We start from the raw sequence: 17,353 nt of genomic DNA on the forward strand, positions 1-17,353 counted from the left end.
GATGACCAGGAAACAGAAAGAATAGGCCAGAACATTGAGAGAATGAGATTTTCATGGGAGTAAAATGATGGGTTACTAGGGGCTGCATATGTGGCAGAAATAAATGGAGGGGGAATGATGGCCTCCTTTGAAAGGTAACAGCTGTTGCATATCACACATTATTAAAAATTGGTCTTTTGAAACCGAAGATATTACAGAATGATTATCATAGAAGACAGTTAAAAGAACCAGAGGAGAGTGTTTGTAAAGCATTCACATTTGGCCAAATTGTATTTTGATACCATTTTATTTAGAATATGTTATACTTCTCATGTCTTAATTAGTAGTACAGTATAATCATTTTTAGTAGCCCTGAGTGAATCATGCTGTCAACCCAAGCATATCCTACCTCTTTAAGGCACTTCATAATGAACAGTAATAATACATCATTTGGCTCTCAAGGTTGAATGTCTCCAATAGCAATCTCTTTCCATGTTAGATTCAAATAGTATGCAATTTGGGGAATATATATTCATAGTCATTTTCTCCACACTCTGCCCCAGATTATTTCTATGACTGTGATAAAAGTATCATACCATAGCAGTGTAATAACCAGACCCCTAAAACCTGTCGTCTTCATAAATACGCACTGTATGATTATATTTTTACATGCCTACATTTCTACATGCCTTTTTTTGCAAGAATGGCATCTTCTTCTACATCAGTGAAAATACACTGATTCACATAAGCATGTGAAAATATTAGTAAAGAAAATTTCAGAAACAAGGATTAAAATAACACCATCTCTTTTTTTTTTTTTTTTGAGACAGAGTGTCGCTTTGTTGCCCAGGCTAGAGTGAGTGCCGTGGCATCAGCCTAGCTCACAGCAACCTCAAACACCTGGGCTTAAGCAATCCTACTGCCTCAGCCTCCCGAGTAGCTGGGACTACAGGCATGCGCCACCATGCCCGGCTAATTTTTTTTTCTATATATATTTTAGTTGGCCAGATAATTTCTTTCTATTTTTAGTAGAGACGAGGTCTCGCTCATTGCTCAGGCTGGTCTTGAACTCCTGACCTCGAGCGATCCACCCGCCTCGGCCTCCCAGAGTGCTAGGATTACAGGCGTGAGCCACCGCGCCCGGCCGCCATCTCTTTTTTGTACTTGGATCACTCAGTGTAATAATTTGAAAAGATCAGTGTTCATGAGTTTCCTGTTAATATTCACAATGGGATTTTTTTGTTTTCTTTTAGAAACTAGAAACTTCATATATTTACCCCTAAAACATTTTTTGTTCATTTGCACTGTGGCTACTCCACTGGAATAGGATGGAACCCCACACAAAATTTGGTTTAAACTTCAAGACTGGTGACACCATTCACTGAAGTGTTAGGAGAATATTTATTACATGAAGCTTTCTGAGAAGAACAAAGCAGACTTTCCACTCTGGTTCACAAATGGCTAGAGAGCAGAGTGAAAGATGACTGGCTTGGGGTGTTACAATGATTACCTGGTGGTACTAGAGCGAGGTTACCCAGATATGGTTCAGATTTCCAGCTGATGCCAAAAGAGACACACAATAAAATTTGCATGTTTTAAGTGTGCAATATAGTGGGGTATGTTACTGGAACATTCATTAGTACGTAATAACTTACCATTGCTGAATAATATTCCACAGTTAGTTTATCCATCATTCATCATTTGATGGAGATTTGGGCTCTTTGCACTTTGTGAAATTAGGCTATTATGAAAAATGCTGCTATGAACAATCTTTTATAAGATGTTTTTGCATATATATGTTTTCACTCAGGTATGTTTGTAAAAGTGGAATTGCTGGGTCATATGGTAACTATGATTATCTTTTTGTGGAACTGCCAAACTTTTCCAAAGCAGCTGCTCCATTTTACATTCCCACCAGCAATATACAAGTGTTCAACTTCTGTACTTCCTAATCAACTCTTGGTATTTGTAGTCGTTGGATTATTATTATTATTAGTAGTAGCAGTAGTAATATAGCCTTCTAGTCATTTATAGGTGATATTTCACTGTTGCTGGATTTGCATGTCTCCATGGCTAATGAGCATCTGTCCATATGCTTATTGGCCATCTTTGGAGAAATGTCTATTCAGATCCTTCCCTATTTTTTTTTAAATCGAGCTGCTTGTGTGTTTTTGTTGTAAGAGTTCTTTTATATTCTGAATACTAGACCCATATGAGATATATAATTTACAAATATTTTCTCTACTCCTGTGTATTGTTTTTCCACATTCTGAATAGCACTCTTAATTTTGGTGAAGTCACATTACCAATAATTTTTTGGCTACTTGTTTTTTGGTGTTGTATCTAAGAAACTGTTGTCTAGCCCAATGTCATAAAAGTTTACATCTGTTTTCTTCTAAGAGTTTTATAGTTTTACCCACACACTGGCAAAACTTGTCCCATGGCTGAGAAAATTAAGGGAACATTGGCCATGTGTGTGAAGCTGTTAAAAGAATGAGAAAAGTCATTATATTGGCGTGCTCTCTGACATACGTAAAAAGCAAAGTGTAGGTAGAATATTATATATGGTATTCTCTTTGTTACAAAAAATCTGAAAATATATAGATAGTAACCTATTAAAGAAAATTAAAAGGTTTGAGAAGGCAGATTGGAATAGAGATTGTCATATTTTTAATATAATTTTGACTTGAGACTCAAAATCATTTTATGTGGAAAATGCAATGAATAAAAACACTAAACAAGTTGAGAACTATAATGTAACCAAGATGGAATTATTTTATGTTTTTTGGAGCAAATGTAACCTTAAACATTTTAAATGTTCACTCTCAATTGAATATATTCTACATTGCCAACTAAATCCTGTTGCAGTCTCTACTTCATTGAAACATTTAATATGGGCTCCCCAATTCTGAAAATCTCTGAGTTATAACAGTTATATTAAAATACATTTGGAGGTGATATTAAAATATTTCCCACCTACTACCCTTTTGCATTTCTTTAAGATAGGATGGCGTGAATGAAAAACATCTCAAATGGATTTTTTTTTAATTTTCCTACCCTGATAGTAAAATCAAAATATCTATATTAAAACCCGGAGAAACAGTTTGTTTAGATACAAATAGAGCTAAAAGGAAATAAATCTATAAGTTAAAAAATACTAAGGACTGTTTAATAATTTTTGTCTCTCATTTGAAACACCTAAGAGACCGGCCATAGGTTACCTGGAATATTAGACTCTCAGGATAAAAAACAAAATCAGTTTATATAATCTGTCTTCCCAAAATTATGTTTACTGCCTTGGCATCTAATATCATTGGTAGGGCATTTTAATTTGGGCTGCACCATGTTTTGTCTAACTTCTTTTATTTACCTTCCTCTGTTCTTGAGATATGAATATAAAATTTGAAAATTCCTGTTCTTCATTAAAATTGCAGTGTCCAATTAACAGAATTACCTAGTAACACTTGGAAAGAATTCCTGAAATCATTGCTTCCATGTAAACAAAGCCTAAATATGAAAAGGGTTTTGCCCCTCACCCCATACCCTTCTTAGTCAGACCCCAGCCATCTGTAATCTCTTTAAGAAGAATGAGAGCTGAGTGCTAATCAAGCCAGAGTAGGCAGAATGGACTTCCCAGAGGACCTGTCACATCCCAAACTGCAGCCTCTGGACTTGGTGTCATGTGAAACTAATAAATCGCCTACTTGTTTTAGTCACTTTTTCAGGTTGTCTGTCACTTACAAATAAAAACTTCTACCTGACAAGTGAGATTATTATTTTGTGTTGGGAATAGAATAGAGCATTTGAGAGTATCTTGAATTTTTGTTACTTAGAAAAACTTCATGAAAACCTTTTGTCACTGCTGAGGTGGGTCTGTGTAGTTCATGTTGCGTGAAATAACACAATGCCTGAACAAAAGTAGAATTTATGACCTATGCATTGCAGTAGCTTTCTTCTTTGCATTGAAAAAACGCATGCATTTATTCTTTCAGCATGAATGCACAGAGTGCTTGCTCTCAGGAGTTATTCTAATCACTAATGATCTAGCAGGAAACAAAACCAATTCCCTGCCTTCAAGTACTTTATGTTCGACAAGGGTAAGTGAGTGATAATAAAATATGGTGATATATTGATAAGTACAATGAAGTGTGTATGTATAATAACATGACAGGATGTCCTAATTAAACAGTGTGTTCAGGCAATGCCCATGTCATAAGTTGATAGTTGAGCAGAATCATTAATGAATTGAAGGAGTGTGTCATGCATATACAAAGGGGGAAAGGTAATTGGGAAGAGGAAATAGAAGGAGAAAATTGCCAGGATGGGAGCATAATTTACAATGATTTGAGGAATACCCATAATCAGTGTGTGACTTGTGAGGTATATGAAAGTAAGCATTTATTGGAGACATTTTTAGTTAGCAATTTTTTATTTTTCAGGACTTAAAAGTCAAAACTTACATAAACTGGCTGTGTATATTTTTGCATGTTAATTCTTTTAACAACAAAATTTCCCTAGAGGGCTTAAGGTATAAGTAGACTTGAGATATAAGTAGACTTATCCAGAATCATGACGGCCTATTTGCAGAATACACAGATAAGCAGCCTTTACAGCAGCCTCCCTACTACCAGGAGGACCTGAGGGTGGGGTAGGGTAATGAGTTAGTGGAAAGATAGTAAATATCATTTGTCAAAACTATCTGAGATCTGATGATACCAGTTCTGAAAGGACTTGTTAGGGTACACGCTTTTCCTATAGTCTGTAGCTGCCACCTAAGAGTATATTGCTACTTCTGCTTGTGAATGCACATCAAGTAAAATTAGTGGAGCGTTTAAGCCCCAGTTTATGTCTTCAAATGTCGTCAAAAAATATGGTAACATTTTAGTTTCAAATCAAATAGCAATACAGTCTCATATCTTCTATATTTTCCCTAGTATGAGTCAAGACCTACTGACTCCCAATTATTCCTGGTTTTACTCTTCCAGTTGAGAGCAATCTTATGATACCCTTGCTTAATATTTGACTACAAAATTAACTTTTTTTTTTTTTTTTTTTTTTGTTGAGACAGAGTCTCACTTTGTTGTCCAGGCTAGAGTGAGTGCCGTGGCATCAGCTTAGCTCACAGCAACCTCAAACTCCTGGGCTTAAGCGATCCTACTGCCTCAGCCTCCCGAGTAGCTGGGACTACAGGCATGCGCCACTATGCCCGGCTAATTTTTTCTGTATAGATTTTTAGTTGTCCATATAATGTCTTTCTATTTTTAGTAGAGACGGGGTCTCGCTCTTGCTCAGGCTGGTCTCGAACTCCTGACCTCGAGCGATCCACCCGCCTCGGCCTCCCAGAGTGCTAGGATTACAGGCGTGAGCCACCGCGCCCGGCCCAAAATTAACTTTTTCTGTATGCTTTATTTCTCAGTTTTTATTGTAGTTCACATATTTGATAGAAATGTGATTCTATATGAGAAGTCAACAAACTTTAAAGGGCCAGATGGTATTTTGTTCATTGTAGGCCATATGGTTTCTGTTGCATATATTCTACTCTGCCTTTAGTGAATCAATAGTACTTACACATGGGTTTGGCTGTGTTCCAAGTAAACATCATTTAAAACATATAGCAGATCATATTTGGCGTGACTTGTGTCCTAAAAGTTGCAAACACCTGATCTACACAAAAGAATGAAGAGCACCAGAAATAGTAATTACATGAGTAAATTTAAATGTCTTTCTTATTTTTAAATCTTTTAAAAATATAATTGGCTTTTTAAAAATAATAATCTAGTATGGGTTTATAGAATATGTAAAAGTAATATCTATGATTATGATAGCACAAAGACCGAGAGCAGTAAAAATGGAAGTGTACATGTATAAGGGTCTCATGCCCTACATGAAGTAGTATACAATCACTTGAAGGTACACTGGTAAGTTGTACAGTGTAACTCCTAAAGCAAATACTATAAAAATTAGTTATAGCTAACACAAACCAAAAAAAAAAAAAAAAAGGAAACAAAGTCATAAAAAATCAGTTATTCCAAAGAAGACAGGAAAATAGAAGAATAAAGGAGACAATATAAAACCAGTAGCAAGGTAATTTAAATCTAACCATATGATTTCTTTAATTGGTTATTTTAATTGGAATTGGTCTAAACAGCTGAACCAAAAGGCAGAAATTACTAGTTTTTTAAAAAGACAAGCAACTGTGTGTTTCCTATAAGAAATATACTTCAAATATAAAGTCACCAATAGAGTAAAAGCATAAAAAATATGTCAACGCTATTTAAAATAGAGTGATTATAGTAATATCAATGTAGATTAAAGAGCAAATAATATTACCAGGGATAATGAAACATTTTGTAATGATAAAGGGATCAATTCCTCAAAAGGACATGACAATCCTAAACATTTATGAACCTAGTAACAACACTTCAAAACCCATGAGGAGAAGCTGACAGGACTGCAATGAAAACAAATCCACAATTGTGGTTAAGATTTCCATTGCCCCCACTTGCAATAATGTAATAGACAGAACATGTAGACAGAAAGTAAGTTCCAAGAGGATTTCAACAATACTGTCAATAAACTTGACCAAATTGCCCTTTATAAAACACTCCACCTAAAAGAATTATACACAATCTTTAAAAGTCCACACAGTATTTAGTCTGTTCGGCTTACTATAACAAAAATACCATAGACTGGGTAGCTTATAAACACCAGAAATTTATTTTTTTACAGTTTTGGACACTGAAAAGTCCCAAGATTAAAGTGAGGCAGATTCTGTGTCTGGTGAGGGCCCACTCTGCTGTATAAATTGCCATCTTCTCACATGGCAGAAGGGGCAACTGAGCTCTCAGCAGTTTCTTTTATAAGGGCACTAATCACATTCACAAGGGCTTCCTTCTCGTGAGCTAATCACCTCACAAAGGCCTGACTTCCTAATAGCATCACCTTGGGGGTTAAGATTTCAACATATGAATTTTGGTGGGGGTGGGGGACACAAACATTCAAACCATAGCAGTACCTTACGAAGACAAACCATATTCCAGGCCATCAAACAAGTCTCAATAAATATTAAAAGAATTCAAGTCATACAAAATATGTCTTTGACCATAATGTAATTTAGAAATCAATAACAACAAAAAAATCTCTGGAAAAATTCTCAAAGAATTATTAAATGACCTACTTTTGAATTACCCCAGGACAAAGAAGAAATCAGAAAGACAATTAGAATGGATGCTAAATTGAATGAATGAAAATAGAACTCATGACATTTTAAGTACCCACAACAGTATGAGAAATTAGAAAGAACATCCTTGGATGAGGACAGCAAAGCCCAAGAGCCTAGAGGACTTGTTTATTTACTTGGGATTTTGTTTTGGTCTTCTTTTTTTTTTTTTTTTGCCATCAGTATGAAGTTCCTGGATGTAAGGGGACTACAGTCAGTAAGGGAGCTCATCTGATTCTAAAGATTAGTAAGGTGAAGGCAGCACAGTGAAGAGGACAGTTTGTTCAGGATATTTACAAATATCGGATTATGTTAATAGCAAACCAGTTCAGTAAAGTAAGAACAAATAGTTCATTGAGGGTGGTTACATAATAAAAGGCAATGTTTCTAGATGGATTTAAAAATTGTTATTCTAATGAAAGTAGAGCATATAAAATGGAAGGAATGAAAGTAATACAAGAAGGGAACTCTTGAAATGGAGATTTCAAAGGTAGTGCAATTGGTGAAGATAATAAGCTACCATCGGTAGTCTTGGATTTGGGAGGTTAAGGTTGGTAAAGGAAAAGAAAAGATCATTGAAAGTATACCAGTGAGCTCTCTCCAAGTTATGTTGTGGTAACAAATATTCCTGAATTCTTACTGGGTTACAAGAAACATTTATTTCTTCCTTATATCTATCATTATTCACTTCTTGCTTGGTTCCACAATTTGATTCTGGAATTTGGGGTTAAATTTCAGTCTTTGTCTGGCACATACCATTCTAATAGTAGAGAAAAGAGAGGATCAGAAGCAGCAAATGAAGGACCGTAAAGCTTCCATTTAAATTAAAACATGCAAGATTCTCCTGCCAAGCCTCTGGAACGTGATCCACGAATCAAGGCCCCAGAGCCAGTTTTGTAGCTTTCTTGGCGGAACAAAGTACTCAAAGGGGTCCACGCCACAGGGAGCATGAGTGACTCTGAGTTTCCCCTGCCTGAGGGTAGGTACACACAGTTGCAGGGGGGTGGGGGTTGACAGCTGCCTGGATAGAGCCTGTCACCTGCGCAGGTGGAGACCCTTGCCAGGCTCATCCCTCAGTATATGCAGCTTTTTATAGTACCGTGATGCAGCCCTTAATGATGGGGATACATTTTGAGAAATTCATTGTTAGGTGATTCCTCATGGTGCAGACATCCCAGTGTGCACTTACACAACCCTAGATGGTATGGCCTACTATACATCTAGGCTATATGGTATCACCTATTGCTCCGAGGCTACAAACCTGTACGGCAAGTACGTAGGCAATTTTAACACAATGGTAAGTATTTGTATATCTAAACGTAGAAATGGTATAGTAAAAATACAGTATTGTAATCTTTTGGGACAATTGTATATGTGGTCCTTCACAGATCAAAACATTATGTGGCACATAATTATATATCAATCACACCTCAATAAACTGTTTAAAAAACTGCCTGGACATCTTTGAGGCAGCTGGGCATGATGTGGCCCAGGAATCTGCGTTTTTACCATGAGTTCTAGGTCATCTGAGATTTCTGGTGAGTCAACTGCCTTTTTGATGAGAATTGTATTTGTTTTCTCTGTGCAAAGGAGAATTTTATGTGATGCTTCCAATAAGCCTAAGAATAAAGAAAAAAGCTACAATTATGACATGGAGCTACTTGAGTTAAAGGACATGCCCAGCATAGACAATTTTTAGCTCCTTGATTAATTTACAGGGACAGTCAACTTATACTGACAATTTCTCATTTTAAAAACATGCCATCTCTACTCACACTAAATTGGCTAAGGAACTCAAAGCCAAACCTGTCATAAAGGGCAATGAATTTCAATCCTCTCAAAGGAAGTGTGGCCTCAAGAGGCCACACCTGATAACACAGGGCAGGGATATATAGTCTCACAGGAGGTGATACTTGGGAATATTACAATATGTGACAATGCAGCTTCTATCAGAAATAATTTGTCCCTCTTTTATTCACACAAAATATACTTACCTCATCCCCTTAATATTCCCCAAAAAAGGAAAAGTCCTACCCAAACATAACCTCAATCATAAACAAGGATCTCATGACAGTCACCTGAGACTCCTTTTGATTCAGAGCCCAGTGGAGGAGTCCTCACTCACAATGCATATGGTCGAACAGATAAATAAAACCTCAATAAACCCATTCCAGAGAGGAAAAGAAAGGAGGTACCCAGGAATCCCTAAGATCCACAGCAAATGTACAATTTTGGTGGGCAGATGTTATCAGGCTGATTCCACTGGGAGCAAAAATGAGGAGTGATCCTTTTTTTCAGCTGCAGTTCTTCCCTTGAGAATAGACATCCAGTCCTTTATGTTTCATTGTTCTTGAATTCACCTGATTATATCTGACAGTATTAGAACTGGGCCTTCTATTGTATTTTCTTTTTTCCTAATTTCATTTTGAGGTCTCTCTCAGGAGAGTGGCATATACTCCAGTCCTGTCCTGATATGGCTCCAGGGATTTGGTCCTGGATGTTTACATTGTGCTTTTCAGGTGTACTTCGTTATCCTGGTGTGTGGTCTAATGTCCAAGTGTTCGACCTATGACCAGGTGTTGCTCCCACAAGCAGATGCCCTTGTGGCTCTTGTCTGGCCTGTGTCCAGTTTATGCCTACCAAGATAGCTGCTTTGTAGGACATTGCTCATCACAAAAGAACTTGGGGTCAGGTGTGCCATTCAGGTAAAACACAGGATGCAACTCAGCACATGAAATAACAGAAGTGCACACACATACACCACTTTATCTGATACTACATTTTCCATTAGCTATACCCACAGTTTTTAGTAAGATATGCCTAACTCTTTAATTTTATTCTAGGATCTTTTACTTCTCAGGCCTCTCTAGGAGATCTACACTCTAGTTTCTGTTTACTAAGTCGTTTTTTCCTAAAGGAGGAATTTCCCAGAAACCACTTTAATCAACTGGCAGATTATTTGAAAGGGCAATAGGGCCATGTTCTTGATTTGGATTTTGCCATGATTTTGAGCTTTAACTTGCCCTTGACTCTCAAAGCATTTCTCAGTGGTAAGTTTTACCAGTTATAGATGAATCACAGTTATACCTTGAAAACTTGCATGCAAATCAGCTCATTCATTTCTGAGGTCAGGTCTTTATAGTAGTATCGTGTGAAATGCAGCTGAAAGCAACATGGCACATGCCACTCAGTACCTTTTGCTTTCCTGCCCTTTTGTGCTGGTGGAGACTTTTTAAGACAAGGTCTTCCTCTGTTGTCCAGGCTGGAGTGCAGTGGTGTCATCACAGCTCACTGCAACTTCAAACTCCTGGGCTCAAGCCATCCTCCTGCCTCACCCTCCCAAGTAACTGGGACTATAGGCACGTGCCACAAAGCCCAGATAACTTTATTTTTTGTAGAGATGGGGTCTTGCTATGTTGCTCAGGCTGGTCTTGAACTCCAGGGATCAAGCAATCCTCCCACTTTGACCTCCTTAAAGTGCTAGGATTATAGGTGTGAGCCACCACACCTAGCCTGGAGACATTTTTGATTGTCACAGCTGGTGTGGTGTCACCGGTATCTAATGGATAGAGGCCAGGGATGCTGCTAAACATCCTACAGTGCATAAGATAGCCTCACACAAATAATTTTCTGACCCATGATGTTAATGCAATGGATAAAGTTAGACCATACAAACATCAAACAAAAGAAGGCAGAGTATCTTTATTCATATCATATAAATTAGAAGTCTGAGAAAATAAACTTATCAGGGAAAAAAAGGAAAATTACATAATGATAAGAGGGTTAATTTCCCAAGATAGCTTCCCAGTCCTAAGTGCTTAGGTACCAAAAAAGACCTGCAAATTATGTGAACAAGCAATAGTACTGAAAGGAGAAAGACAAATCTAGGTGAAGCACTGAGGATTTTGAGAGCAGTGAAAGTACCCTATATGATACTATAATGGTGAAGATGTCATACATTTTTTCAAACCCATAGACTGTGCAACACAATAGTGAACCCTAATGTAAACTATGGACTGTGGATGATAATAATATGTCAGCGTTCATTGATTGCAACAAATGTACCACTCTGGTGGGGTATGTTGATGATCGAGGCTATGCATGTTTGGGGCCAGAGGATATATGGGAAATCCCTGTATCTTCTACTTAATTTTTTTTGTGAACCTAAAACTGCTCCAAAAAATAGTCTATTAAAAATCGCATTAGAAAAAGGGCAAAAGCAGAAAGAGACATTTCACTGAAGCAGATACACAGAACAAATAGGTGAATGAAAGTGTTTCCAGCATTACTATCCACCAGGTGTTAAGACCTCACCATTATCTGCTTCCTCCATGTGAGCCCCCGTCTGCCTTCAGGAATCTTGAAAATAAAATATCCCTTACCAAACATGCCAAAATATCTCTTTGGTGATGTTTATTACAAACGTCATTGTTTCTGAGCATTAGCAATGGGAATGGTGTTTTTCAGAAATATTCTCAGCGCATCAAGCATGTAGTGTCATTGTCACTACTGGCAAATTAATTGCAGTTCTGTGAAAAGATAGTATCTCAGAATAACAAACATATCTCAGAGACCAGCTGGCTCCCTCCCCACGACCCCCATCTCACTGGTATAACACACTAAACTCAAAGTTCTGGCAGCAAAAGGAATCAGATGAGTATTTTCTATTGTATTCTGTTAGGCAGTCTTTGCATACAGAAAAGAAGAGTATCATGAGTCTTGAGTACATGCTCACATCTGAAAAAAGATTCCTCTGGGATAGAAACTGTTCTAGTGGCAAAGATACAAAGGGTCGAGGAATAATTTCTGAGATATGGACTGAGTCTGTGGAGATAGACTAGAGGTCCTACCCCCGACATCAATCCCTGATTGTGATTGTTGATTGTATCATCTATAATCAATAATAATTTAGTCTCTATGCAAAAATGTTTTATCTCTTACTCATGTTCCAGGTTTTATAGCTTAGCTCACAATATTGTGCAATTATTTTAATGGTTGATGTTAATATTATTTGACTCTTGTTCTTGGCTTAATGGCAATCTGTCTTCTGTCCTGATGATAAATAGTGAACCATTCTTGGGTCAATAAACCCAACTTTGTCTTGGATAATCCTTCTTCTAGGATTATGTGATAATCAGTGTATCTGCATTTTATTTAGGTATTTATTCATAGTAATTTGGCTTATGAAATAAAAGTATAGACATAGTACAAAATTACCACAATCATGATGATTTAGGAAGATAAACCACTTAAAAATGAGAAAAGGCACTAACAAAATTAAGTAGAGACGCTGAGTGCCTGAAGGACAGAAATAACTAGCTTTGTCAGTGTAGCACCACTGTTAAGAGGGTCATCTTTGCAGTCAGACAACATACATCCTGACTTACCAACTTAATGAGATGTGATTGGATGAGTCTTTAAACTGTCCTAATTTCCTCATTTGTGAAATGAGACTAACATCAGTACAGTTGAAGATTCCATTAGTTATTACACATAAGGCACTAATAACAGTGACTCCTACACAAAGTGTGATATAAAGGATAATATATATGCAAACTTAAGAATCATTTAGGGCCAGGCGTGGTGGCTCATGCCTGTAATCCTAGCACTCCGGGAGGCCAAGGTGGGCAGATCGTTTGAGCTCAGGAGTTCCAGACCAACCTGAGCAAGAGCGAGACCCCATCTCTACTAAAAATAGAAAGAAATTAGCTGGACAACTAAAATTATATAGAAAAAATTAGCTGGGCATGGTGGTGCAAGCCTGTAGTCCCAGCTACTCGGGAGGGTGAGGCAGAATGATTGCTTGAGCCCAGGAGTTTGAGGTTGCTGTGAGCTAGGCTGACGCCACGGCACTCTAGCCCAGGCACCAGAGCAAGACTCTGTCTCAAAAAAAAAAAAAAAATCATTTATTAAAGGAAAATATATGTATTATTCTGGGATGGGAACAAATAAAAGGGGAGGTATTAGATGTCAGTTGCTAGAGTAAGTAGTACGAACCTCACGTTTCCCTACAAGATCTCACTCTGGATGTGAATCCCAGTCACTGAGCAATGGCAGAAGAGCCTCCAGGGACTTGGCAATGGAGATTATCTCCTTGTCACAAACTATAGTAGGAATCTTGCAGACGTTTTCTCTCATCATTTTACTGGTTAAGCTTCACACACTTGATTTTCAAGCAAGATGTATTAATATATTCTTATATCTAGTAAATAGTGAACACTACTTTAAAACTGCTATATTCATTACATTTGTAAGTATGAATTATTTGGTGAACCCCGAGTTTAGGGCCATGCTTAAAAGCCTTGCTACCTTCAGTACATTTGTAAGGTTCTCTCCAGTATGAACTGCCTGATGATTAGTGAGGTGTGAGCCCCGAGTAAAGGCTTTGCCACACTCATCACATTTGTAAGGTTTCTCTCCAGAATGAATTCTTTGGTGAATCTTGAGGTCAGACCATTGTCTGAAGGCTTTACCACATTCAATACATCTGTATGGCTTCTCTCCAGTATGAATTTTCTCATGTAACCTAAGATGTGAAGACCTGCTAAAAGCCTTACCACATTCATTACATTTGTAAGGTCTCTCTCCAGTATGGATGACCTGATGTTTAGTTAAGCTTGAAAGGACACTAAAGGCTTTGTCACACTCACTACATTTATATGGTTTCTCTCCAGTGTGAATTCTCCGATGATTTACAAGGTTTGAATTTTGACTAAAGACCTTGCCACACACATCACATTTGTAAGGCTTCTCCCCAGTATGGATTCTTCGATGACTTTCAAGGTGTGAATTTTGACTGAAGATCTTGCCACATACATCACATTCAAATGGTTTCTCTCCAGTGTGGATTAAATGATGTGTAGTGAGGTGGGACCCCTGAGTAAAGGCTTTGCCACACTCATCACATTTGTAAGGTTTCTCTCCAGCATGAATTCTTTGGTGAATAGTGATGTCAGAACATTTCCTAAAGGCCTTGCCACATTCAATACATTTGTATGGCTTCTCTCCGGTATGAATTTTCTCATGATGTCTAAGTTGGGACTGCTTGATAAAGGCCTTACCACACTCATTACATTTGTAAGACTTTTCTCCAGTATGTATTACTTGATGGTATGTTAGGCTTGAACGCACACTGAAGGCCTTGCCACACTCATTACATTTGTAAGGTTTCTCTCCAGTGTGAATTCTTCGATGACTTGAAAGGTGTGAATTTTGACTGAAGACCTTACCACATATATCACATTTATATGGTTTCTCTCCAGTATGAACTGTCTGATGTTTACTGAGGTGTGAGCCCTGAGTAAAGGCTTTGCCACACTCACCACATTTGTAAGGTTTCTCCCCAGCATGAATTCTTTGGTGAATCCTGATGTCAGCCCATTGCCTAAAGGCCTTGCCACATTCAATACACTTGTATGGCTTCTCTCCAGTATGAATACTCTCATGATGCCTAAGGTGTGAACGCTTGATAAAAGCCTTTCCACATTCATTACATTTGTAATGTTTCTCTCCAGTGTGGATTACCTGATGGTTAGTTAAGCTTGAATGCACAATAAAGGTTTTCCCACACTCATTACATTTATATGGTTTCTCTCCAGTGTGAATTCTCTGATGGTCCACCAGACTTGAATTTTGGATAAAAGCTTTACCACATTCATTACATTTGTATGGTTTCTCTCCAGTATGAATTGTGAGATGTTTTACGAGTTTTGAACTTTGGATAAAAGCCTTGCCACATTCATTACATTTATAAGGTTTTTCTCCAGTATGGATTACCTGATGTCTTGTTAGGCTTGAATGCACACTAAAGGCTTTGCCACACTCATTACATTTGTAAGGTTTTTTTCCAGTATGAATTCTCTGATGATTTTTGAGGTGTGAATGTTGACTGAAGACCTTGCCACACTCATTACATTTGTAAGGTTTCTCTCCAGTGTGAATTCTGCGATGACTTGCTAAGTTTGAATTTTGACTGAAAACCTTGCCACATACATCGCATTTATATGGTTTCTCTCCAGTATGGATTATCTGATGTCTAGTGAGGTGAGAACCCTGATTAAAGGCCTTGCCACACTCATTACATTTGTAAGGTTTTTCCCTAATGCGTGCTTTCTGGTCTTGTTTGAGTAACAGAGGATGCATAAAACCATTCTCATATATATTAAACATGTTAATGTTGACAGTAGGAGGAATTGTTTGAAGTGGTGAGACTAAGGAACCATCGATGATAGACTTCTCAACTTCAGTACATTCATGCATCTTCCTTTCAATTTGAAATTCCTGCATTTTAGCCAGATGTGACTGAAAGTTTAATTCAAGCTGATTTTCAACAGGCCGATTTCCTGCATCCCTTCTATTATGTTGATCTCTTCTACCAGTGATGAGTTTTCTTTTAATTATAGGTACTCCTTTGTAATTTCTTTTATCAAACCACTGATAATCAAAATCATGCGTATTTTCCTGGATTTCCCTGAAGTAAAAATCTTTGATGTCATGGCTTTCATGTCTTTCCAACGTCAAAGTTTGGAAGATTTCTCCTGTGCTATTGCTCTCTTTTGGTGATAATTCCTTGATAATAGGTGTAGGAGAGATATCTACAAAATATAAAGAAACATAGGATTCATATTAACTACAGTTGGTAAATCAATGTTTCATATTGAAAAGCATATTACACCAAAAATATTTATACTGAACAGAATTTTTATAAATTTTCAACCATGATTTTCAAATTTTTAGGAACACAAAGTTTGGATTTTTAATAAAGATTGGTAATTACATTCCCTCAAATGAATTTTAGGGAAGCCCAGTTTCAAACAACCTATGGCCCAAACCCTTGTGTTGTACAAACTGTTAACCCTGAAAAAGGGGGTATTTTTCCAACATGATCTCAAAGCAAACAGCAATTATCAGTAAACACATGGCTGTTTTACCGAAGAGAACAAAAATATTATATTACACAAACTGACTTCATGTTTATTGTACACAAATGCTAAAGAAAGCATGTCATATGGAGTTGGCCCTCCATATCCTTGGGTCCCGCATCCATGGGTTCCACTTCTGTGGACTCAACCAACCTCAGATTGAGCATACGAGAACTCTTCGGATGTGGACCCTGTGGATACAAAGGGCCAATTTTCATATCCGAGGGTTCTGCAGGGCTAACTTTGGGACTTCAGCACCTGAGCATTTTGGTATCCACAGAGTATCCTGGAACCAATCCCCCATGGATACTAAGGAACAACTGTACTGTAATGATAAATAATACAAAAAAATTTTTATCTAATAATTATATCTATAATATCTATTATATCTATAATATCTATAATTTAAATACATAGCAATTTAAAATTTCAAAATAATAGTAGCACTGGGAAAGTGAGAAAAAAATTAATAAAATAGTGTTACAAAAATACAATGTTTTTCTGAATACCTGTTATGAAACTGTCTATACCCACACAGATGACGCATTTTGTGACATTAACAAGTGGTACATGTGATTTATATTGAATAATACATGCTAAAAAAAAAACCCCATCATCTGTAAATCACATTGAAAATGAGTAAGATAGTCTGGCAACCCATAATAAAACCATAAATAAAAAATAACCACCCACAATTATAAAAAATTATAGTCTGTGGAATTCTAAACAATTCCTCCTTAAGGATAAAGAAAGGACTTCTGTTCTAAAGAGAGCACACATTATGAGAACTGGAAAAGATGTTCAAACCACTGACTTTTGAAATCTCAGGTCAGGTAAATATATAAAGAATAAGAATTGGAGAGAGAAGTGAGAAATCACAATTATGATTTCATGTCTGCAGTTACAAAACAGCCAATCAACAGAGCAGCTCCCTATCTGTGCAGCACCCTTTAATCCTCCATTTCATTGGCCACAAGATATATGTAATACGGAGTGTGTACTTTTAACATTTATTAACTAAGGTTAGAGACAACATTGTTGGGAAAAAATGCAAAATAAAAACCTACAAGATTTAATAAAGGCAAAGGCACCTCATAATAAACATGAAAGAAGGTTGATGTATCTTGCTAAATAAAAGTAACTTGAGTTCTTACATAAAACATGCACTATTGTAAAGCATTAACTTGTCAAAAAGGGCTTGAGGTACTATTTTTCAAATACGGACAGAAGACCC

General features: G+C 37.1%; 2 protein-coding genes across 2 annotated transcripts in view; both read right to left on the minus strand.

Moving 5' to 3' along the window:
- The window catches only part of LOC138374966 (zinc finger protein 616-like), an 84,279-nt gene that overhangs the window by 64,409 nt on the left and 2,517 nt on the right, over positions 1 to 17,353 (minus strand). The window lies entirely within an intron of this gene.
- LOC138374888 (zinc finger protein 347-like) lies at positions 13,460 to 15,361 on the minus strand. Its single transcript, XM_069458103.1, has 2 exons — positions 14,649 to 15,361; positions 13,460 to 14,480 (listed from the first exon to the last, which is right to left on the minus strand). Exons 1-2 carry the CDS (start codon positions 15,338 to 15,340, stop codon positions 13,460 to 13,462), a joined length of 1,713 nt encoding a protein of 570 aa, XP_069314204.1. The 5' UTR covers positions 15,341 to 15,361.

This window comes from Eulemur rufifrons, chromosome 24 (assembly GCF_041146395.1).
Source record: "Eulemur rufifrons isolate Redbay chromosome 24, OSU_ERuf_1, whole genome shotgun sequence".
Lineage (NCBI taxonomy): Eukaryota > Metazoa > Chordata > Mammalia > Primates > Lemuridae > Eulemur > Eulemur rufifrons.

Excerpts from the sequence above, each read along its gene's own strand:
- LOC138374888 (XM_069458103.1), bottom strand. The coding sequence starts at position 15,340 with ATGCATCCTCTGTTACTCAAACAAGACCAGAAAGCACGCATTAGGGAA. Across the intron at positions 14,481-14,648 it reads ATCAAGCGTTCACACCTTAG|TAAACATCAGACAGTTCATA; the intron begins GCATCATGAGAG and ends CTCACACCTCAG.